The sequence below is a fragment of the Rhinopithecus roxellana genome, chromosome 7, assembly GCF_007565055.1.
Source record: "Rhinopithecus roxellana isolate Shanxi Qingling chromosome 7, ASM756505v1, whole genome shotgun sequence".
NCBI classification, from domain to species: Eukaryota; Metazoa; Chordata; class Mammalia; order Primates; family Cercopithecidae; genus Rhinopithecus; species Rhinopithecus roxellana.
Genome location: NC_044555.1, coordinates 88,131,244 through 88,155,541, shown reverse-complemented (window position 1 = coordinate 88,155,541; position 24,298 = coordinate 88,131,244). Strand labels below are relative to the sequence as shown.

At 38.8% G+C, this 24,298-nt stretch overlaps 1 protein-coding gene across 2 annotated transcripts in view; it reads right to left on the bottom strand.

The window, feature by feature from the left end:
- PHEX (phosphate regulating endopeptidase homolog X-linked) overlaps positions 1 to 24,298 on the bottom strand; it is a 227,529-nt gene that overhangs the window by 38,989 nt on the left and 164,242 nt on the right. For both annotated transcript variants that reach the window (XM_010381555.2, XM_010381563.2), the window contains exon 15: positions 20,942 to 21,000. In XM_010381555.2, the coding sequence (XP_010379857.1) occupies positions 20,942 to 21,000 (59 nt within the window). The remainder of the gene's footprint in view (positions 1 to 20,941; positions 21,001 to 24,298) is intronic.

Genomic DNA, 24,298 nt, shown 5'->3' with positions numbered 1-24,298 from the left:
ATAAAACAATACCATGACAAGTTGAAAGAGAAAAGCCATGAAAGATAGGGCAAGGCTTTATATTTTAGCACCCTCAATGGCATTTTTTCCTGCTTTTGGAACAAGAGGCCCCACATTTTTATTTTGCACTGGGCTTCCCAAATTATGTACCTGATATTGAGTGCAGATGAGTGAGAGACATGCTTTGCTTTGCCCTTGCAGCTCACCACTAAATTTTGCACCCTGGGTTGATCTTAGGAACTGTACTTACAAGTCATCACAGCTGATAGAGCAAAGAATCATGACCAAAGAGAGGGAAAGAAGCCTTCTATAGTGTCCTTCACTGCTCCAGAGCAACTGTTCTAGGCCCTATGAGACTGAAAGCTCTTTTATAAGTCAAAATGTTCTTCCTCTCTCTTCTTTCTCTCTCTCCTCCATTTTCTCTCTCTCCATTTCTCCACACATGAGGAGAAATGAGGACAGGAAAGCAAGTCCTTAATTTAGAAGGGAAATGGTGGTTCTATATAACCCTCATATATATTCTTTATATTTTATTAATAATGTCATAGTTTGTGATTTCAAGGTGCAAAAGCCTAATTGCAAAACAGAGATTGTTCCGGCTACTAGTTCTCTGCCATTTTCACATAAAGGAAAATGCATCTAATATTATTTTGAAGCGGCAACATCATAATAATCTTCATAATTTCTACATTTCCTTAAATATTTTTGGCATATTTACATCAATATTGCATCCTCTTTTTTTTTTTTTGGTGATTACTTTTAGTAAGTCATTCTGACTCAGATATATATATATGCAAATATATATTACATATAAATGCAAATCACAGTGTTTATATGAAAACTCAGTTTCACATAATAAATCATCAAAAAGCAATATTTCCTAATAAGAACAATGATCATAAACCAATGTGATTTCATTATTAAATCATTATGGCTCATCCTGCCTGGTAATGTGCTCAGCTGGAAGCATTTACATCCATTGCCAACCTCTTTACAGGAAAACATCTGACACCTGCATGAGCCACTATTTCTGTCACTTTTGCTGTTAGAAGCCCCAGACTCAAGAGCTGAAGCCATCACATCACTCAGTTCAGCTGTATCTGCTGAGCTTGTTGGGGCCAAGGAACCCAATACTGATAAATAGAAGAATCTGATGCCCTTACACATGTTTTGCTGAAGTGAATGGATTAATAGTGTAAGCTGCATTTTTGGAGACGTCAACCAGCTAGAGTGACAGATGGAATCCCTACAGGGTCAACTCAATATCTTATCTCATAAAGTGGATAAGATATATTTAGCAAAGGTGGAAGTGAAAAATAAGTAGAAAGGAAATTCCTTTTCTCTGCCTTTTTAATAGGTTTTTATGTTTTCTTTCATATCCATTTCCTTTTTTTTTTTTTTTTTTTTTTTTTTTTAGCATTTCAACACCACCTCGCCACCTGTTTCACACTTTTAAAGTTCTTTTTCTATCAGTGTACTTATGAGAGGCATTCCTCACAATGTAAATGTCTCTGTGGAGGTGGGGGAGAAGAGAGAGGGAGGAGAGGGCGGGAGAGGAAGGAGAGAGACATTTAACTAGTGGTTGGCGAAAGTTAATAAATGTGATAATAGGTCATATTGGCCAAAGTGTAGGAAGCATGTTGATGGGAGTGTAGGTTGTTGCATTTTGGAGATCAAATTAGTCATCTCGTAATGCTTTAAATGCCATTTAAAAAAATGAGTAACTATGTGGTGATACGGAAAAAGCTCTAAGAAATATTAAGTGAAAAACAGCATTCAGTACAGTGTGTGGAGTTATTTTGTGTCATGTATGCAAAAGAGTCAGCATCCATACATACAGCTATGACACCTGTATTGAAAAGGCAAATTTATTCCAAGGAAATTGATACATTGGGGGAAAATTTGAACATAACTCCAATTTCACATTTGCTTATCCACAAGACATGCTAGGGAAAAGCAGAAAACGGCACCCAAATGGACTGAGCCATATAGGAATACACAAAATGCACACACGCACACACCTCAACATGACCAACTGCCTCAGTTCACCACGTGGGTTAGGAGCCACACTCACCACATCTGGTGTTAAACCAACTTACCTTCCAATTTCATATAACCCTCCTTCCGCCGCTACCCAAAAACTCACAGGGGACAACCCCTCCAATACCAACTTACACAAGCAAACTTCTGGTCTTTTCAAGGGAAGGTGCCATATTTACTGTAGCATTTGTGTATTTACCCATTTAACATGTATAAAACCGCGCTATCATTTTTAATGGGCTCCCAGCCAGCTTTTGTTTTTAATGTGTCACTGATAAAGTTTTTAACTGTTGTGCCCCAACCTCATTTTTCTCATAAGCCCTGTGGCCTTTTAGTACATACTTTTGCATAGCACAGTGGTGTTTAAGAACACATATGTTACATTATAGAACTGACTGTATCCACACATGTATGTCTGTATATACAGTGGTTTTAAAATTTTCAATGGTTTTCAAATTTTATAATGCATCAGATTCACCGGAGGGTTTGTTAAACTACAGATTGCTGGACCCCACCCTCAGTTTATGAGTCAGTAAGTCTAGGGTAGGGCTAAGAATTTGTATCTAACAAGTTCCCAGGTGATGCACATGCTGCTGGTCTGGGTGCCACAGTGAAAACCACTGCCCAATCACTTGCACAAGGGCACTACAGAGTTCATTGCTGCATGGCTTGTAGTTGAGAAGTGTGCAACAAGCTAAATGTCCAAATAAGATAGCAATTAATTATGGTATAACCATATTGTGGACTGCTATGCAGTAAGTGAAAAGAAAGAGGTAGGTCTTAATATTCCAGCACGGGAAATAACCCCCAAGACATGTTGTTGGCATGAAGGTACAGATATAGATATATAAATACCATTTATTTTCTTACATAACTATCCTACCAGTGTGAGCATATACATGTATTGTGTGTATATGTGTATACATATGTAAATTCTTTAAAAGTCATAAAATACATATCAAAGTGATCACAGTGGTTACCTTTTGAAGAAAATCAGGATTTGGGGTGGTGGCTGATAAAAAGGGCTCTACACATAAATGTCATGTTTTAAATTTGATTATCCAAAGATAATCAGCTTGTGTAATTAAAATTAATTCTTTTAGAAATAAGTGTGTGTGTACATAGGGGCCTGTCGGAGGTTGGGGGGCTGGGGGAGGGATAGCATTAGGAGAAATACCTAATGTAAATGACAAGTTGATGGGTGCAGCAAACCAACATGGCACATGTATACCTATGTAACAAACCTGCATGTTGTGCACATGTACCCTAGAACTTAAAGTATAATAAATATAAATAAATAAAATACCCCCTGGATTTTCAAGCCTTAGTATGAAAAAAGAATATAAAACATCTCTTTAATAATTTTTGTATATTGATTACATATTAGAATGAAAATATTTTGGATATATTGGGTTAAATAAAATATATTACTAAAATTAAAATAAATAAATTTGAGAATTAGTTTTGTTTAGATTTTGCTTTTAAGGGTGACAATGTCAGGTTAATTTAGTTAACAGAGTAATTTCATATGATGACAACAGTATGTATAAAAAACCTCCTGTTTCTTATTTTAGTTATTTGTTTTCTCATTTACGTATTTTCATGGAAATTGTACCCAAAAAACTAATATATTCTTATCATACAAGACTTACTTTAATAATTATTACACAGAGGTAGATTTCATCAAATAGCTACACAGTATGTTATGTGACAAACAATTATTAAAATTTATTTTAGCATCTCAAAAAAAAAGTATGTGTGTATTATAGAAAATTCTTCTAAAGGCTATTGAAAAACAGTTAACTAAGCTTACATAGTATTATTTTGTTCTTGCATTTGTTAACACCAGCAAATTCCACTCCTATTTCAGGCAAAAATACAAACTGTGGTTATACCATTTCAGTGATTAAAATTCTGACAAAAGAAAATATTGGTCTTTGTAATAACCTAATTACTTATTTATTAGTAATAGTGTCTCTTTCAAATCTGCACCTGGGAAAGCCACAAGAACCTGCTTTTGGTTTTCTACTGGGGTCAACCTCTCATTTTTACTGGTGTTTCTCATTACAATTCTCCTATCAGTAAATGTGGAGTAACCTAGTTGGAGCTTAGCAAAATGCTGACCATAAAAGACAGAGTGCTTTTGTTTAGGACACAATTGCCAAAGAACCAATCGCATTCACTGGGTGACTACCCCAGGTTCAACTATTTGACTTTTATAGTCATAAATCATACGCCGACGGTAGCTACAGCTTTCCCAGAAAAGTTAAATGCCTCAATGTGTCCGGGTTTCAGTACACATTATTGTCAGCTGCATTAATTAGAGTTTTTTTAGTACAAACGAGTATAGAGAAGAAAACAAATGTAGCCCATTATTCCACAGCTCAAACCTCAATAAAACAAATAAATAAATATACTTAGGCCTAGCAAATTCACACTGGATAGAAGGACGTGGAAAAAAAGGAATAATCTTCCTTTTGCCCTACCCCTCTCTTCCCCTAACCTAGAACCTACTTTCCGCCACTATCTGTATGGCTCGCTTCAGGTATGTAGGCTAAGATCATCTTTTCATTAACGCCTTCCCTAGTGCTTTTTTAAGGGGCAGGATGTTATCCTACCCACTTTCCTGCTTTGTAACTCATCATAACACTTAACCACCATGTAAGATACTTTACATTTGACTTACTTTGTATGCATTTTCTGTCTTTCCCTGACTAGAATGCAAGATCCATGACAAAAGGGATTTTTATTTTTTACTATTCTTTAATGGTGGTATCTTCAGAGCTAGAACAATACCTGATTCATGGTAAGCACTCAATAAATACTTGTTGAATGAACTGATTCTGTATCTTGTGAAACTCAGACGGATGACTGGGGTTGAAGCATTACCTTTCATTATGAGTACATTTTGTTAGCCAAAGTTTAAAACCGTACATGATACTATTAGTAGTACCAATGTATTACTTCTCGAATTTTCCACATTCAGTACCAGATCTGAGATACATTCCATTATTCAAGCTCTGGTTTTCATTTTCTTTCTAGATGAAAGAATTTGTTGGTTCCACTCTCTTGCTGTCATGGCAGAACTAGTGTAGTTTTGAGATCAGCACATTTTTCCAATAAACTTTCAATCGCAATACAGATATTAACAAGCTAAAAAGTCCTGCCCAGTTTTATGCAAATTCCATCAATCCTGCATCCTCTAAGCCCTCCCAGCTGACCCCCAGTCAAAGTGGAATATTCTTCCTTTTTATGTTTGTGATATATGCTGGAAAGAGAAAATTAGACAAAATATTGATCAAAGGCCTTTGGCCTGGAGAATATTGAACTAATTTAATCCAGTTTCCCTACATTCGTTGTTGCTTTCACTTTACTGCAGCATTAAATTTAAGTTCCATATTCATAAGTGTATGGTTCAGAAAAGTTATGCAGAAAATATTTTTAAAACATTACCTTCCAAAATTTTACGTTATTTGGAAGTTTTTTATTTTTTTAATATTAACCCTTACAAATGCTGATGATGTTAGATAACTGTGAACCAGACTCAGACATCTTTTCCTGTTATTTCCATGTTTGGTCAGATTTTACAAAATAGGAAGCCTCCAACTTTCATTGCCAGGTCTTCAGAAACCCAGACCATGTGCTTTTTCCCTTTCTCTATAGCAAACTTTTTTAAGTATAGTAACACAATGCAAGACAACTTGAACTCATCTACCTTTAGGAGCATTTCATTCTTAAATTCAACATCTCTTTTGACTCCTCTGAAGGAATTAGCATTATTGATTTTTTTCATTTAGGATCCCTCCAGCAGCCTCTGGTACAGAAGTGACAGAGCCAGGGGCAAATGACAAAGTAAATAAAGTCCAAAAAAAGGTGACCAAGGGAAAATTCCAAAGGAAAATTAAATGGGCTTGAGGATTTGTGGACCAGCATACACATTCAGCTATTTATTGAACTAAATCTGTTTCCATATTTGCCGTAGCTGCTTTCTCCAGAAATATACTTGGGTTTTTCATTAAGTGTGTACCTGTATCTGTTTTCTTTCAGTGCGGATGTTTGTGATAGTTTTGTTAAGGGATGGACTATGTCAATACATTCTATTGCATTATTAGTTTTGTCAAACAATGGGATATTTGGTCGTTTGCGTGGATTTTTGGATGTATGAATGTGGCTTTAGCACAAGTTGTGACAGTTTTTTTTTTTTTCAAAAGCCTTAAGTGTGTGCTTGTATTACTAAACTACTCTATGTATCAGTCCACACTTCAGAGCTACTGCTGATATATCATCTTATCTACATTATTGTACTTCTTGGTGAAATTCACTTGTAGTTACCTTCTGCTCACTTCTTTACTTGTCCTGTGCAATAGCATCCACTTCACTAAGTGAATGTATTTTATGATCCTAATTTTGGAGTGTCAGTCTATTTAAATCCCATTATAAAAACTATTGGGAATAGTAGGGTTGGTTATGATGATGCAATTTCTATGCATAACCATTGACTACTAACATTTACTGAGCACCTATGATGTTCCAAGCCACATGGGCAAGCTTTGAACATACAAATGTCCTCAAAGAACCTACAATCTAGTGGGGGAGAAAGGATACCACTAGACAAATAATCCTATTTTGCAAGACCTAAAGAGGAAGGTAAACCTATACCAAGCTTTCTAAAATATGCTTTTTAATTGAAATATGTTTTAAACTCAGTAGAGAAAAAAAATACCGGATATGTGGGAGTAGATGTGCAGAAATGTTTTGAGAGGGAGTTATTTATTCACATGTCTAGCTAATGGGTGATAGATGTGGTTTGTACGATTATTTGGGGTTTGGAGTAGGAATAGTTTAGGAAACTGGTGCTCAAATCTTGGTCTGCAGACCAGCAGCATCAGCATCACGAGGGCACTCCTTAGAGATGCAAATGTTTGCACTCCCACCTCCCCAGACCTACTGAATAGCACTTCAGGCCATTCTGGTACATGCTAAAGTTGGGACCCATTGGTTTATGTCAGGGTAAGTACAGTGTTCTCAACCCCAAATGCGTATCACCTGGGGAATTTTGTTTGTTTGTTTGTTTTAATATCTATGTCCAAGCCCCTGCTTCAAACCTATTAAGTCACAATCTCTGGGATGGAACCCTGAACACAAGCATTTTTTAAAAGCTCCCCAGGTAATTGGACTATGAAAACAGGTTCAGAACTGTTGATTTAGGAAAAATAAGGAATTTTGTATGTTTAAGTGATCTATAAATCGGCCCTCCTGTCTTTCTGTCATCAACACCATGCATGTAACAATGTAACATATGATTACTTTTATTACAATTTTGTACACTGTACTTTCAAAACTGAAACTTTACATGCCTTATACATTATGACTGTAGTAAAGAACAAAAAGAGTTTAAATTGCACCTGCTTTAGAAAATCCAGGATGAATGCTTACTCTAAGAATGAATGTTACATCTTATTCAGGATTAGTTCTTGTAAGCAGATAAGCTGGACACCATTCTAGAATCTGATGCCATCAGTCAGGACATGGAAATTGCTGCAATTACAAAGCACTTTTGGTTATGGTTTTTGCTGTAAAATGATTTCATTGTCATCACTGCTAAGATTAATCATGGATTTTTTTTCAAGTTGGCATCTTGCAGTAGTTTGGTGAATGCCAACCTTCCCCTTTCCAGAAAGTATCAAGTTCTAACAGCTGTGACTCCTGTCAAGGGATTCAGCAAGATGCCTTAGCCATCTGCTGGCTTCCTGCAGGTAACCTCCTGCCACCACATCTATCAGCATAGAGCTGACAAGCAGAAAGCAGCTTCTGAAATCTGCCCTCCATCTTGAAACCTTCTCTGCTGGCCCTTCTATTCTTTTTCTGCCATAATTACCTTTAGGCTGCAATGAAGAGAGCCTTCCTTCACCCCTGCCACCCTTTACCAGGGTGACCAACCATCCCCATCTAGCTGGGACAGAAGGGGCTCCTGGGATGCGAGACTTTCTGTGCTAAAACTGGGATGGTCCCAGGCAAACCAGAAGTTAGTCACCCCACCTATACCCAACAAGTCTGACCTCTTCTGCCTTTGCTGCATTTTTATAGCTCAGTGGTTCTCAATCTTTGGCATCTTGCAGAAGTTTGGTAGTTAAGATCTTGTTAAAACATAAATTGCTGGGCCCAAATCCCAGAGTCTCTGATTCAGTAGGTAGGGCCAGAGAATGCCCATCTATCACAAGGGATGCTGATGATCCAGGGACCACATTTTGAAAACCACTGCTATAGTTCAACATCTGGCAAAGAAAACACTAATTTCCTTCCACTATGAAGCTCAGTGTCTCATATTCTACTTATATTCCAGCAGGTCCTCTCATTTATTGATTGCTGTACTAAGTATTTGAAACTAACACTAGCAGCAGGGATATTCAGCCCAGTCCTGGGAGCATGGTAGGTACTCGACAAATGCTTATGTGGGTTCACTGAACGGTATCTGGTTATGCAATAATAGTCTCAAGAATGAAATGTGACTAACATTTTCCCCATATCAATTAGACAAAAAACTAAGTCTCTCTATTCATTTCCTCCAACAGTATCTTTAAGATGCAACTCATTAAAGGTTAAACCATCTCATCTGTTGTTAGTGGTAATACAAATTTGTACCACTTTCTTGAGAGAAGTTGGGTAAGACGCATTTCAAAACCCTCAAATGGGACACACCATTTGATACAGGAAATCCTCCACTTTTAGGAATTTACTCTAAAGAAATGGTCTCAGATTTATACAAAAAGTCACAAAACTTATCAATACAGAATGTTAACAATAGGGAAACAGCCGAAATGTCCATTAGGAAGTAATTAAGTAAGGTGTTTTCTCAGTTGAACACTACACTCGATGACTTAGAATATGTACTAAATGGAAAAAAATATTCATGTTACAATGTTCAGTGGGGAAAAAGTAGTACTATTGGATGAGTCCGTAGTTAAACTGTAAAACATTTGTAGATAAACGTACATTTCAGTGGTATTCAACAAAAGTATTAACCATGACTACCTTTAAATGATATTAACTTTTTAAATTTTTTTAGTTCACCTAAAATTTTTCTAGATTTTCTACAATAATTATGAACTACTTTTGTAATAAGGGTAAAAGACAATTTATTTTTTAAAGAGAAGACAAATGAGATTGTGACCATCAAGGTCAATTAATGAGATTTCTCCATGACATCCTGTCTCCTGTTCCCATGGCTGGTTTTTAGGTTCCTATGCTCACCTCACCCTGGCTTACTTGTGACAGGCCCCACTCACACCCTGTCTTTAATCAGGGTGACTCTGATAATCATTTCATGCTTTCCTACTACCAGCCCTGCAGCCAACCTGCCCAGTGCACTGTGTCTGAAAACGGCATTTATAAATACCCTATAAGTGGCAAATTGCATCCTTACAGGCATTGGTTCTGGAACTCACCATGGTAACAGGAATCCCATGAGACTGCAGAGCTTTCCAGATGAGGCCAACTTTGTCCTCCCGTGATACTATACAGAACACCATTCTCAGAAGCCTCCTTGGTTAGGCTTCAGAAACTGGGGGGCTGTATCAGGACCTCCAAATTCCTCAACTAGACCAGGACAAGAATGCCTTAAAATAGGTGTAGCAGGGCTGGGCATGGTGGCTCACGCCTGCAATCCCAGAACTTTGGGAGGCCGAGGCAGGTAGATCACTTGAGGTCAAGAGTTTGAGACCAACCTGGACAACATGGCAAAATCCTGTCTCTACTAAAAATATATATTTAAAAAAAATAGCCAGACACGGTGGTGAGCGCCTGTAGTTCCACCTTCTCAGGAGGCTGAGGCAGGGGAATCACTTGAACCCAGGAGGCGGAGGTTGCAGTGAGCCAAGATCGCGCCATTGCACTCCAGCCTGGGTTACAGAGTGAGACTCCGTCACAAAGACAAAAACAAAAAAAAGTTGTTGCGGGTGTTCCACAACCTTGCTAAGTGCATCATCTGCCAATTTCGCAAACTATTCGAAGTTTGTTCGTGACTTCACTTAACAAAACTTTTAAAATCTCAGTGTAAATTTTGGAAAGTAAAGCCTTTTGGGGGAGTATATCTAAATACTCCTTTTAAGCTAGCTTATGGAATAACCCCTCCTCTACTCTTCCCATAAGCTAAAGACCCAAGGAGATCACAGGCTTAGCCAAAAAGCTTGCAGAGAACAGCCCTCTTAGAAGAGGCAATAATGAACTGCTCGATGCCACTGCCCTTTTGGACATGAAATCAGTAGGACTTGGGGACCATCTGAACTTCTCTCACCTCCTGGCTGCCCTACATTCTATAATATCTTGTTTCCATACCAGAAGAGAAACAATCCCCCAACTAGTGAAAGAGCAGCATGGGTGAGGGGATGATATAATAATGATAATTCTAACACATTTATATCATACCCTTAACCTTTTCAGAGTGTGTTCATGTATATCATCTCATAGCTATTTTTTATTTTATTTTTTATTTATTTATTTTTTTGAGACAGAGTCCCATTCTGTCACCCAGACTGGAGTACGGTGGCACGATCTCAGCTCACTGCAACCCCCACCTCCTAGGTTCAAGTGATTCTCATGCCTCAGCCTCCTGAGTAGCTGGGATTACAGGCACTGGCCACCATGCTCAGCTAACGTTTGTATTTTTAGTAGAGACAGGGTTTCATTATGTTGGCCAGGCTGGTCTTGAACTCCTGGCCTCAAGTGATCCACCCACCTCAGCCTCCCAAAGTGCTGGGATTACAGGCGTGAGCCACTGCACCTAGCCTATCGCGTGACTGTAATTCTCACATTTCCTATCCAGTTTTGAACAGTGTAGTGTGACGATAAACAGGATGCAATCAGATAAGCTGGGTTATACTCTCAGTTCTGCAATTTGCTAGTTGTGCAGTCTTTTGCAAGTTACATCACCTCTCTGAGCTTCAGTTTCTTCTTCTGTAAAATGAGCCTATAATGCCAAGTTTATAGAACTACTGTGAAGATTAGAGATAACATACATTAAAGCACCTGGCAAAATGCTTGGCATATTAATGGTTTCTCAGCAAAGTGTAGCTGCACAGAACAGTTATAATCTCTATTTGATGGAAGTCTTGTAAAGCCCTAGTGGAAAAGTTAGAAAATTACAGTAGTCCCTGCCTTGTCCTTGGGGGATATGTTCCAAGACCCCTGGTGGACACCTGAAACCTCAGATAGTACCAAACCAATACACACACGTACACGATGCACAAATTTATTTTTCCTCCACAACTTCATGTATAGAAGATTTGTTCTTACTGTAGATCTTAGCAACCTCAGTATATGATTTCTTTTTAAATTTCCTTAAGTGGAGAACTTCCACCTTCGCACTGAAAGGAAGATTCTCTTTGGCACGCCTGAATTGCCAGCATCACTACTCTTATGCTTTGGGGCCATTTTTAAGTAACATAAGGGTTACTTGGGCACAAGCACTGTGACAGTTGATCTGATAACTGAGACAGCTACTAAATGACTAACAGGCAAGTAGCATATACAGCATGGATACACTGGACAAAGAGATGATTCACGTCCCAGACGGCACAGAGCTGGACAGCAAGAGATTTCATCATGCTACTCAGAATGGCACACAGTTTAAAACTTAGGAACTGTTTACTTCTGGCATTTTCTACTGAATATTTTCAGAACTTGGTTGCCCCTAGGTAACTGAAACAATGAAAAGCAAAACCATGGATAAGGGAGGATCACTGTGCTATCTGCATTATCATTATGCAGTTATTTGAGAATCATCTCCTAGAATTTGATTTATCCACTTCCTACTTCTCCTCACCCCTGTCATCGCCTAAATTTCTTTTTAAATTCCCGTCCTTCTCTTGAGTCATTTGCAAAACTCCTAACTGGTCTTAGTGGCTGCCATCTGTCCCTCTCCAGGCCATGATCTCTAATACTAGGATTAAGGAAGTTGATATGGTTTGGATGTGTTCCCACCCAAATCTCATCTTGAATTGTAGCTCCCATAATTCCCACATGTTGTGGGAGGGACCCAGTGGGAGGTAATTAAATCATGGGGGCAGGTTGTTCCCATGCTGTTCTCATGATAGTGAATAAGTCTCATGAGATCTGATGGTTTTATAAATGGGAGTTCCCCTGCATACACTCTCTTGCCTGCCACCATGTAAGACATGCCTTTGCTGCTCCTTCTCCTTCCACCATAATTGTGAGGCCTCCCAGCTATGTGGAACTGTGAGTCCATTAAACCTCTTTCCTTTATAAATTACCCAGTCTTGGGTATGTCTTTATTAGCAGTGTGAAAACAGACTAATACAGAAGTAAAACTTCAGTTATTTGTGCCCCCCTCCCCCAACAAAAACTATACTAGCTCTCTCTGGCCCATTCTTTGACACAACCCACAAAGCCTTCCTTCTGCATATCATCTCCCATCATTCCCTTTGCTGTCTCTTCCACCAGTGTAAGCTGTGCCCCAGCATTTATGGCCATCTCACAGCCTGTTCCTGTGCTATGTTCCGCCATGTCTGCTGCCTTTGCATCAAACAACAGTGCTTCTTCCTGAATGCCCTAATCTCACTTCTCTGCCCAGAGAAATTTCATTTTCTCTCCGAAGTCCACTCAAACATCAGTTTCATTGGGAATCCAATCTTGACTCCCCAAGGCTTAACTGCCCCTCCACTGTGGCTCCCAGAATGCATTGCACACCCTTCTGTTGCACACTCACCATGATGTCCTCTAAATGACCTGGTAACAAGTCTCTCTCCCAGCTCCTCAAAAGCAAGGACTAATAGCTAATGTTTATTGAGTGCCTACTATGAACCATACTCTATGCCAAGCATTATATTCATATATATACACATATATAAAATAGTAGTAACCATCCTATAGGGTTAAGATTAAATGATATTATATATAATAACATATAGAGGTTATATATAATTTAATATATACTTATATATTACATATTGATATATATTATATAAATATTATATTATATATTATATGTATAATTTATAATATATAAATGTATATTAATATTAGGTATAATTAACATATATTATTATATATTGTATATCTAATATTAGATTATAAAATGTCATACTAGATAACATTAGATATTATATATATAGTATCATTTAATCTTCACAACAACCCTATAGGATGGTTACTACTATTATCTCCATTTTACCGATAATTAAACTGAAGCTTAAAGATGTTAAGTAACTTGCCCAAGGTTGCAAGTTATTAGTGGCCAAGTCAAGATTCAAAATCAAACTGTCATACTTCAGAGCTCACACTCTTAACCACTACACCACACAATGTTATATACCCTCCTACCAAACTCAGTTCGCACCTGGGCATGCTCTAATAGCTATATTAGTTACCTCTTGCTGTGTAACAAATCATCCCCAGATACAGTTACTATCTCCCCATCTCTCTGGGTCAGGAATTTGGAAACAGCTTATTTGGGTGGTTCTATATCAGTGTCTCGGGAGGTTGCAGCTAAGATGTCAGCCTGGGCAACAGTCATCTGAAGGCTTGGCTGTCCTGGGGATCTACTTCCAAGATGGTGCACTCACATGGTGCTCCTAATGGGCAGGGGGCCCCAGTTCCTTCACATGTGGACCTCTCTGTGAGCTCCCTGAATGCCCTCACAATGTGGTGGTTGACTTCCTCCAGAGTGAACAATCCAGAAAACATGACCCAGCCTCAGAAGTCGTAGTCTAGAATTTCCCATAGCATCCTATTAGTTACTGTGGTAAGCCTTACTCAGTGTGGCAGGGGACTAGACAGGGGCATGAATACCAGGAAGTGAAAATCACTGGGGCCTTATCAAGTGAATAACTGGACAAAAATTACTAAGAATTGCTCTGAATGTCAGGATCTCTTTTAGGTAATGAGAAATTTGGATGAGGTGACCACTAAGTTTCTTTCTAGCTCTAAAAACAATGGAAGATTACTCTCAAATTCTGTATATTAGCCTTATTTTCCCATGTCCCCAAATGGAACATCAAGTGGATTCAAAGATTTAATTTCATTACATTCCAACAGAAGCCACAGGTGAGTATTTGCTAACTTAGCTTTTACTTTATGGTTTCAGGTAGAGCCAATGAAGTATGAGAAATTCCCCCAGTTTGAAACATTTCCTTAACAGCAAAACAAATCTATGTTTGATTTCCAGATTAATTCCATAATTCAATGCCAGCATAAGCCCAGCCTCTGGACAAAGGCTTATCTTCTTTAGCAGAATATCTGTGATTAAACTGAGGAAAAAAAATCCCTTGTGTATAACAGCAAAGATAATAAAATCATTGGTTTTAGCCCTTAGGCCATGCTTGTTTTCAAGCCAAGATCTTATCTGTTTAAAATACTTCTTTAACTTGATTTGAGATGTACGAAAATACAAACTAAATACTTAAATGAGGTGCTTTTCAAATATTCATTGATATTGAATACTTACAATGAATTTTCTTCTAAAGATCAATCCATGTTAGTAGAAATGAAAACCAAATATGAGCTGTTCACTCTTCCCACCACTACCACTACCTGAATAGATCCAAAGAACCATGGAAGCTGAGTCAGGACACTCCTCAATGGCACACTGGAGCCCATTCTCTCAAAGCATGCTACTCTAGGGGCTGGCAAACTGCAGCCTTGCCACCTGTTTTGTAAATAAAGTTTTACTGGAACACAGCCAGGCTCACTGGTTTATGAATTGTCTATGGCTGCCATGGCAGAGTTGAGAAATTACAACAAAGACAGTATGGCTTGCAAAGCCAAAAATATTACTATCTGGAAATTTACAGAAAAAGTTTGCCAATCCCTGGTCTATACCTCTAGAGACTTAGCCTGAGGCAACCTATTATTAGCTCAAGATGTCCATGCATACTATATGCTGTTCCAAACATTTTTATGGAGAAAAGGAGCAGTGTTCCCATTTATTTTGCGGTGTCTCTTAACATACAGTAAAAGCATAAAGTTTTGTTGTTGTTAAAGACAGGATCTTGCTCTGTCACCCAGGCTGGAGTACAGTGCCATAATCACAGCTCACTGCAGTCTCAAACCCCTAGGCTCAAGCAATCCTCCCACCTTAGCCTCCAGAGTAGCTGGGACTACAAGCGCATGCCACCATACCCAGCTAATTTTTGTTATTTTTTTGTAGACACAGGGTCTTGCTATATTGCCCAGGCTAGTCTCAAACTCCTGGGTTAAAGCAATCCTCCCACCTTGGCCTCCCAAAGTGCTGGGATTACAAGCATGAGCCACCATACCCAGCCAGACACAAATCTTAATGATAGAACAGAGTGAATTTTTACTCTTGTATCACCTGTGTAACCACCTCTGAGATCAAGATAAAGAATGTGTCACACACCTCCTCTCAGTCAATACCCCCAACAAAGGTAGTCATTATTTTACTTCTATCATATAGATTTATCTGCCTGTGCCTGAACTTTATACACATGAAACAGAACAGTATTTAGTCTTATACCTGGCTTCTTTTACTCAGCATTTAGTCAGTGGCATGCATACATATTATAATGTGGAATAGTTCATTTTTTCGTGGCTGTATAAGATTCAATTATAAGAATATACCACAACTTATTTACCTCTTCTGTTGATGGACATTAGGTTTTTTCCAGGTTTTTGCTGTTATGAATAAAGCTGCTCTGATCACTCCTGTACATGTCTTTTGGTAGGCATACAGATCTGCTTATTTTATTGGGAGTGGAATTTCTGGGTAATAGGAGATATCAACAAACTGTCAAACACTTTTCCAAACTGGTTGTGCCTTATTAATATTCAAAAATGTTGTTTGAATATATATCTTTTTTTTTTTTTTGAGACAGAGTCTTACTCTGTCGCCCAGGGTGGAGTGCAGTGGTGCAATCTCAGCTCACTGCAACCTCTGCCTTTTAGGTTCAAGTGATTCTCCTGCCTCAGCCTCCCGAGCCTGGCTAATTTTTATATTTTAATAGAGATGAGGTTTCATCATGTTGGCCAGGCTGGTCTCGAACCCCCAACCTCAGGTGATCCACCTGCATCAGCCTCCCAAAGTGTTGGGATTACAGGCATGAGCCACCATGCCCGGCCTAAGATCTCTTGAGGGCAAAAGTATGAAATAATCCCCCCTGCCAATCTTTATATTTTGCTGTTTGTCCTGTGACACAATGGTTATCGCAGGGATTCCTGGCATGCCAGGTTTAGATATGCAAGCCCTGAGCTTGGCAATGTGCTGGCACTTTACAAATTCATCTCATTAAATCCTCCCCTAAACCCTATGGGCTAGATAGCCTCAACATGTGGCAGACAGGACAATAGGGGTCTGGAAGGATAAAAACCTCGACTAAGGCCATACAAACTAGATCTCCCATTCATGTTCTTACCTTGCCCCTCTGAAAAGCAGCGAGATCAGTGTCACAGTTATCACAAAGTTAGGGTTAAGCACCAATCATCTCAGATCTTTGTTTTCCTCTTTAACCACTTTATTCAAATATAATTAAATTTGATGACAGCTACTGAGTATAACTCCTCATACAGCAGATTTAAATCATTATAATTTCACACTATGCTCCATGTCTAGAGACGTTGCTACCCAGCTTGACAAGGGAAGAAAAATAAGAAGTTGTAACCACCCTGTAAAAATCCAACATTGAAAGATGGCCACAAATCATAGGGTTCCACACAAAGGCATGGATTTGAAGAAAAAAAAAAAAAATACAGGTTTTTCTATTTTCTACTCAAGTCTCTATTGCATGCAGAAGCAGATTTAAGTGGCATAAATCAGAAAGTGATAATGGGAACTGAATGAAATTGTCATAAATCACGTTACTAAGTATAGTTACATCTTAGATGTAAAACCCAATTAAACAGATGGCCACATGCTGTCAGAATCAGCCCCTAATCAATAAAGATGTTCATTTTAGAGAATCACCTCAAGTTTTCACTTCTTCAGTGAAGCGAAAAGAAGGCAGTTGTAGGGTGGGGGAAGTCCCAGGAAACCCAGTGGGGAAATGTGTAAGAAGAAACTCCACCTGTCTTCATTTGTAGTCCGGAAAATCAGAAAGGAGAGAGGGGGAAAAAAAAAAACTCCCCCAAAAGATTCCTTGTCATCTTGCCTGGGAATGTAATTTACAAGGAGAGCAAGCACTGGTCATTAGGAAAACAGAAACAGCTTGAATCTCTTAATTACAATACTGTTTCAAATTGTTCATGTTAAAAACCCCTGTGTCCATGAGCTTTCATGAAACCATTGGTTTACCCTGAAATGGCTTCTTCCTCAGTAAACTTCTGATAGGACTAGCCCTTCGCAGGGAAGAAAAAGGCTGAGCAGGGGCGAACCCTGATGGAACTATTGTTAGACACACTTAAGTACCCTAAGGAGTAGTAAGCCTTCAGTGACATTTTAAAGTGGATGTGGAAACATTGGCTTTTCTTGCATAAGAGCTGATCTCTTACACTCGCTAGACTGGTGAAAATTAAGTCTACCAATGCCAAGAGTTGATGAAAATGAGGAACAACAGAAACACTTCTGTATTTTGGAACACCAGCTTTGGAAAACATTTGATGTTATCTGGTAGATAACTTCTTCCTGTCAGCCAACAATTCCATTCCTGGGTGTATACCCTCAGACACTTGTTTCAAGAGACAGTCACAAGAATATGCAGAGCAGCACTGTTCATAAGCAAAAACCTGGGTGTGGGGACACATAGGCTGGACAATAGAAGAATAAACAATTTGGGGGTACAGTCATGAAATATTATACAGCAGTGAACATGAAAACAGCCTACTATCACATGCTACACAGACAAATCCTAAAAACATATTGACTAAAAAAACACAGTTGTTTAAGATTGCATACAGTAAGGTACCATTTTTACTATACTAAGAAACAAGTAAAAATAAACAACATTGTTTAGGGATACCTATATAAGTTTTATTTTAAAAAACAACAAAAAAATGATAAACCCTCAAATCAGAAGACTGTTACCTCTGTGGTTAGTGGGAGGGATGGTTCCTGATTGCGTGAGGGCATCATAGGCACATATTAATTTTGTCACGTTTTCATATATTCTTTATAACTTACACGTACCAAATATTAGACAATAAAACGTTTTTAAGTGAATAATCTAAACGATTTCTATTTCCCAATAGAATATTGTAAATGTGATTATAATTAATAATATATTAAATTATTATAAGTATTAGTTATAATTAATAACTCAAATGTCATAAGTTCCCATATAACATATGCAATTTAGTTCTCAAGTTGGCATTCAGGACCTTAAGAAAGCAATGGTAGCTTAGTGATAATGAATATTTATATAGTGAGAAGTGACATTCAAAATATTTAACAACTTACTTGGTTATGTAAATTAACGTATAAATAAAAAAATCCCGCCATCTGCTTGGCTGTCTGCTTTCTGTTCATTTCTCTCTCAGACCAGTCGGGCAGAGACTGCTATTCCTAACAGTGGCCACACGATGGCGGCTCTAAGAAGATGTGCCAGCTAGTAGTGGGCAGCCACAGCCTTCTAGCTGTCCCCTCTGACCAGAGTCCTGTAGGAACAACGGCCAGTATGGAGGACCCACGGCAGACTGGCAGACTGGCTGACTGGCCAGAGGGAAGGCAGGATGCCTCCCTGAGGTGGCCTGGCCTTTGAATAAAGATTTGAAGACAATGGGAGCATAAACCAGGCAGGTCACTTGGGGAAGTTTTCCAAGAGAAAGCGAACCCCAGGTATAAATATCTCCAGAGCAGAGCCTGTCAGATGTGCTCTGCAAACACGAAGGCGGCCAGTGTGGCTGGAACAGAAGGAGGGAGGAAGAGGGAGAGTAGCAGGAGTTACGGGCAGAAAGATAACAGACCTTAAGGCCATTATAAATAATTTGGTTCTTTCTCTGAGTGAGATGGGATGTTGATAAAAGCTTTTGAGCAAAGAACTGACACGATGTGATTGTAAAAAGTCTTAAAATTGCTACAATATTATATTTAGGATAGACTGAAGGGGGGTAAGAACAAAGCAGGGAGGCCAATGAGGAATGTATTCCCATAATCCAGGTGGGAGATAGTAGTGGTATGAACAAGGGTGGTAAATTCCATCCCCTGCATTCAACACCATAGAAATGTGATTAAAACCATGAGATTAGATGTTATCACCAAGCAAGTGAGCAAAGATGGAGAAAAGAGAACAGAAAAGGTGCAAGGACTGAGCCTTGGGGCATGCCATCATTAAGAGATATAGGAGATGAGGAGAAACCAGCAAGGATTTGAGCAGGAGTTGCCCACCTTCCCCAAGACAAGCCACCACCAACCAGAATTTGGTGTCTGTCATTCTCATGAATGTCTTTACACTTACACTGCAAATGGATGGACCGCCAAACAATGTGTAGAAGTGTTCTGCATGAGTTTCAACTTTATTTATATCATATATCATACTTGATATATTTTCCCAAGTTGTGTTTTTCTGCACAACCTAATACTTGTGAAATTCATCCATGTTTATATTGCTCATTTTTCACTGCTTTATGGTATTCCTTTGTGTGAATATGCCACATTTGACTCATCTTCCTGCACAGGAATACGTAGGTTATTTTGCTTTTTCTAGTATTATAAATACTGTTACGAGCATTTTCGCTTGGGCTTCTTTATGCCTTGTGCAAGAGTTATCTAGGGTAGCTGTTCCCAAACTTTAGCATATATTACAATCACTTGCAGGTTTTATTGCACCAGATTTCTGAGCTCCACATCCAAAGTTTGATCAACAGATCTAAGGTGGGGCCTGGGAATTAGCATTTCTAACAAGATTCCCCCGCCCCCCCCCCCCCCATGATGCTATTACTGCAGGTCCAAGGACCACATTTCAAGAATCACAGCACTAGAGCACATTCCAGGAGCACAGGTCATGGTCACAGGTATGCATGGACATCTGCAGCTTTTTGAGATATTGTCAAATTGCCGTGCAAAGTGGATGAGCTAATCTATCTTGCCACCAGCAATGAGTGTGTGTCCTTATTGCCAAGGCTGGATGCTGTCAGACTTTTTATTTGTGCCAAACAGATCTTAATAATGTTTTAAGGCCAGGTGCAGTGGCTCACGCCTCTAATCCCAACACTTTGGAAGGCCAAGGTGGGCAGATCACTTGAGGCCAGGAGTTTGAGACTAGCCTAGTGAACATGGCAAAACCCCATCTCTACTAAAAATACAAATAAAAAAAATTTAGCTGGGCATGGTGGTGCACACCTGTACTCCCAGCTACTCAGAAGGCTGAGGCACAAGAATAACTTGAACCTGGGAGGCAGAGGTTGCAGTGAGCCAAGATCACACCACTAAACTCCAGCCTAGGTGACAGAGGGAGACTCTGTCTTGAAAAAATAATAAAAATAATAATTTTTAAAATTTATCATGGTATTTTTAATTACATATACCTGATACATGTAAGTAGAAAACCTCAAGAGATAACTTCCTAGCGTTAATAAGAATATTTCCAAGCTTCTTTCTTACATACAGATGGTCCTCTCAGGTTCTACAATCTGCTCAGTTACCTGCTGTTTTCCCCACCAATCCTAGGAACGAACAAAATGGTATGAACAAAATCAGTAAGGCCATTATGAGAGGAAAGTGGAAACTTGCTCCTTTTCATGGCAAACTTCATTATGGTTTAATTTGGTTTACTGTAGTTGATTTTTTTCCCATCAATGGTGACATAAAGCTTTAAAAAAAAAACTAGTAAGGTGAAGAGAGTGAGGAAAATTTGGCATATAGGTAGGAAAACAACCTTCCTTCACCAGCATACCCTGCCACTTTTGGGGGAAATAAGGAATGCCTTACCCTCCATCAGTCATGGAAAAGTTCCTTCCATTTTATGCCAGATTACCAAGGAGACAAGGAACCAGTACTCACGGATCTGGTTGGTGGATGCACTGTAGAAGGCATTGACGGTCGTTGGATTTGTAAACCACCTGTAGAAAAAGAAACAAATGCCAGAGAGTAATCATCATTATACAGGCAGGAGGGAAGCAAAGACAGACACAGCATGGCTGGGTTTATTAGCAGATAACCACGGAACAATGGGGATGTTGGACATGAGGGGAAATTATTCCCTCAGTTTAGGGTGACTGTACTGCTCAATGAACAATCTCATCCTAAATTGAACATGGCTCAATGAAAACATATTAACATGCACAGTTATTTATTGTTACTAACTTAACAGAAAAAAAAAAGTCAGCATACCAGTGCTTTTGAAAAGGTTTTAATGAGAAATTCTAGACTCTAAAGGGCTCTCCCTGAAATGGAAACACAGCAAGTATATATTTGCCAGGCCCTATCAATGGGTGGAATGGACAACTGTGTTTCTATGCTGCATCACCGCTGGCCTGTCCTTTAAAAAGTTCTGGATTGGTGACAACACAGAGGTCCATTTAAAGAAAGATGAATAAAGTCCAACTATGCTACCCAGAGGGTCTGCCTGCTCCAGTGGAAAGTGTACTGCCTCTATCACTAACTAGCTGAATTGTGTGGGAAGAGTCACCTACCTTCCTGGAGTTTCGTTTTAGCTATAAAATTAAGGCATTGCATTAGGACATCTTAAGGATCCCTTCTATCTAAGAGGAGTCTACACCCAAATCTTAAGTGCACAATAGGTTACTTGGATCAGCAGTCAGCAAATTTTTTTCTGTAAAGAGTGAGATCGTAAATATTTTAGGCTTTACAGGCAAAGAGGCAAAATCAAGGATATTACGTAGGTACTTAAGAGCAAATTGTCCACAAATTTTATTGATGAAATTCAAAAAATAATAATAGTAATCAAGTACAATTATTTCTTTTTTTTCTTTCAGAGACAGGATTTCAGCATGTTGGTCAGGCTGGTCTCAAATTCCAGACCTCAAGTGATCCGCCCACTTCAGCCTCCCAAAGTGCTGGAATTATAGGCGTGAGCCACCATGCCCAGCTGAGTACAATTATTTCTAATACAGGCCTATTAATGAAAATAATGGAATTATTTTGGGGTGAGATAACATTTTGCTTAATTGGGGTTCTAAGTTATGCTTATCCAATTTGCAGGTTCCTCAAAAAACTAAAAATAGAGCTACCATATGATCCAACAGCCCTACTGCTGGGTACATATCCAAAGGAAAGAAAAGAATTGATGAGATATCTGTACTCCCATGTTTGTTGCAGCACCGTTCACAATAGCCAAGATTTGGAAGCAACCCAAGTGTCCACCAACAGATGAATGGATAAAGAAAATATGGTACATATACACAATGGAGTACTATTCAGCCAGAAAAAAGAATGAGAGCCTGTCATTTGCAACACATGGATGGAACTGGAGGTCATTATGTTAAGTGAAATAAGCCAGGCACAGAAAGACAAACATTGCATGTTCTCACGTATTTGTGGGATCTAAAAACTAAAACAATTGAAATCATGGAGATAGAGAGTAGAAGCATGGTTACCAGAGGCTGGGAAGGGCGGTAGGGGAATGGGGGAGAAGTGGGGATGAGTAATGGGTACAAAAAATATATAGATAGAAAGAATGAATAAGATCTAGTATTTGATAGCACAACAAGGTGACTATAGTCAATAATAATTGTACATTTTAAAATAAGGAAAATAATATAAGTGGATGTTTGTAACACAAAGGATAAATGCTTGAGGGGATAGGTACTCCCATTTTCCATGATGTGATTATGCATTGCAGGCCTGTATCAAAATATCTCATGTACCCCATAAATATTTACAATTACTACATACCAACAAAAATTATTTTAATTAAAAAACAAAAACAAAAAACCAAATGAAGTTAGGGCTTCCCCATCATCAAACCAACTGCAAAAATTTATCTCTAAAAATTATTCTTAGCTCACGGGCCATACAAAAACAGGCAGCAGGTGAGATTTAGCCCGCAGGCATAGTGGCCAACCCCTGACTTAGATGGTTGTAAGTTTCAGTGACTGCTTGTTATGATTAAAACCAAGCAATTCATCTTAAGCTAAATTGCTAAAAATAAACTCATAAGCCCAGCAATGGTATGCAAATATAGTTTCAGCTACTTGGGAGGCTGAGGCAGGAGGACTGCCTGAGCCCAGAAGTTCGAGTCTCTAAAAAAATAAAAAAGGAAAGAAAGAAAAAAATATGTGTATAAATCCCTTTCTAGAACAATTGTTTTACTCATTTATCTCTAATAAAATAATTATGTCAGACTAACAAATTAATTTATGTCAGATTAATATGAAACTAATGCGAAATCCAATTGTTGACACTAGTTGATAAACTCATACCTTCTCCCCAACTGTAAAGAAGTCTAAGAATATGTCATTCTGTTTTCATTGTCCTTATTATTAGCTAACATTCACTGAGCACTTACTATGTCCTAAGCACCTTCTATTCATCAGTTTTTCCCCACGGCAACATAGGAATTATTAGCCCATTTCACAGATGAGGATAATGAGACTTAGGAGCATTATGTACTTGCACAAGGCCTGGTCTGTCTGACTTCAAACCAGTTCTCCTAAGCATTATATTATACTGTAGACATTACTGGAAATCAAGAAAGAGTGCCTCCTCTCTTTTCAAAACCGAAACCTAGACATATTTCCATAAAATGCATATTCTTTTCCTTCAAATTTAGGGTATTTCAATTAAGCCCTAGTGTTTAACATAAACTTGCTGGTTGGCCTACTTTCCTGAGGAAACAGTGAATGGGAAAGCACCTCTATTGACCTAACTTGGCTACCTGTAGTAGGTAAAATTATGGCCAAGTCCTAATCCCTGGATCCTATGAACATGTTACATCACATAGTAAGAAGGACTTTACAGGTGTAATTAAGCTTAAGGACCTTAAAACAGAGAGATTATCCTGGATTATTCAGGTAGGCTCAATGTAATCACAAGCCCTTAAAGAATCACAAGCCCAAACAAGGTTGTCTAACCTTGTTTGGCTGGAATCAGAGAGATGCAACAGAGGAGGAAGTCAGAGGAGCCACTGCAGAGCAGGAAGGCAGGGATAGTCCGGGGTGAGAAGGATTTGACACTCTGCTGGCTCTAAGATGTAGCGGCAATGTATGAGGACTGGATAAAGCCTTCTGAGAACAAAGAGTAGCTTCCAGGCAATAGTCAGCAAGGAAGTAAAGACCTTACCCCTACAACCAGAAAAAACTGGATTCTGCCAACAACCTAAATCCCCTTGGAAGGGGATTCTTCCCAGAGCCTCCCCATAAAAGCCCAGCAGGCTGACACTCTTCATTTCAGCCTTAT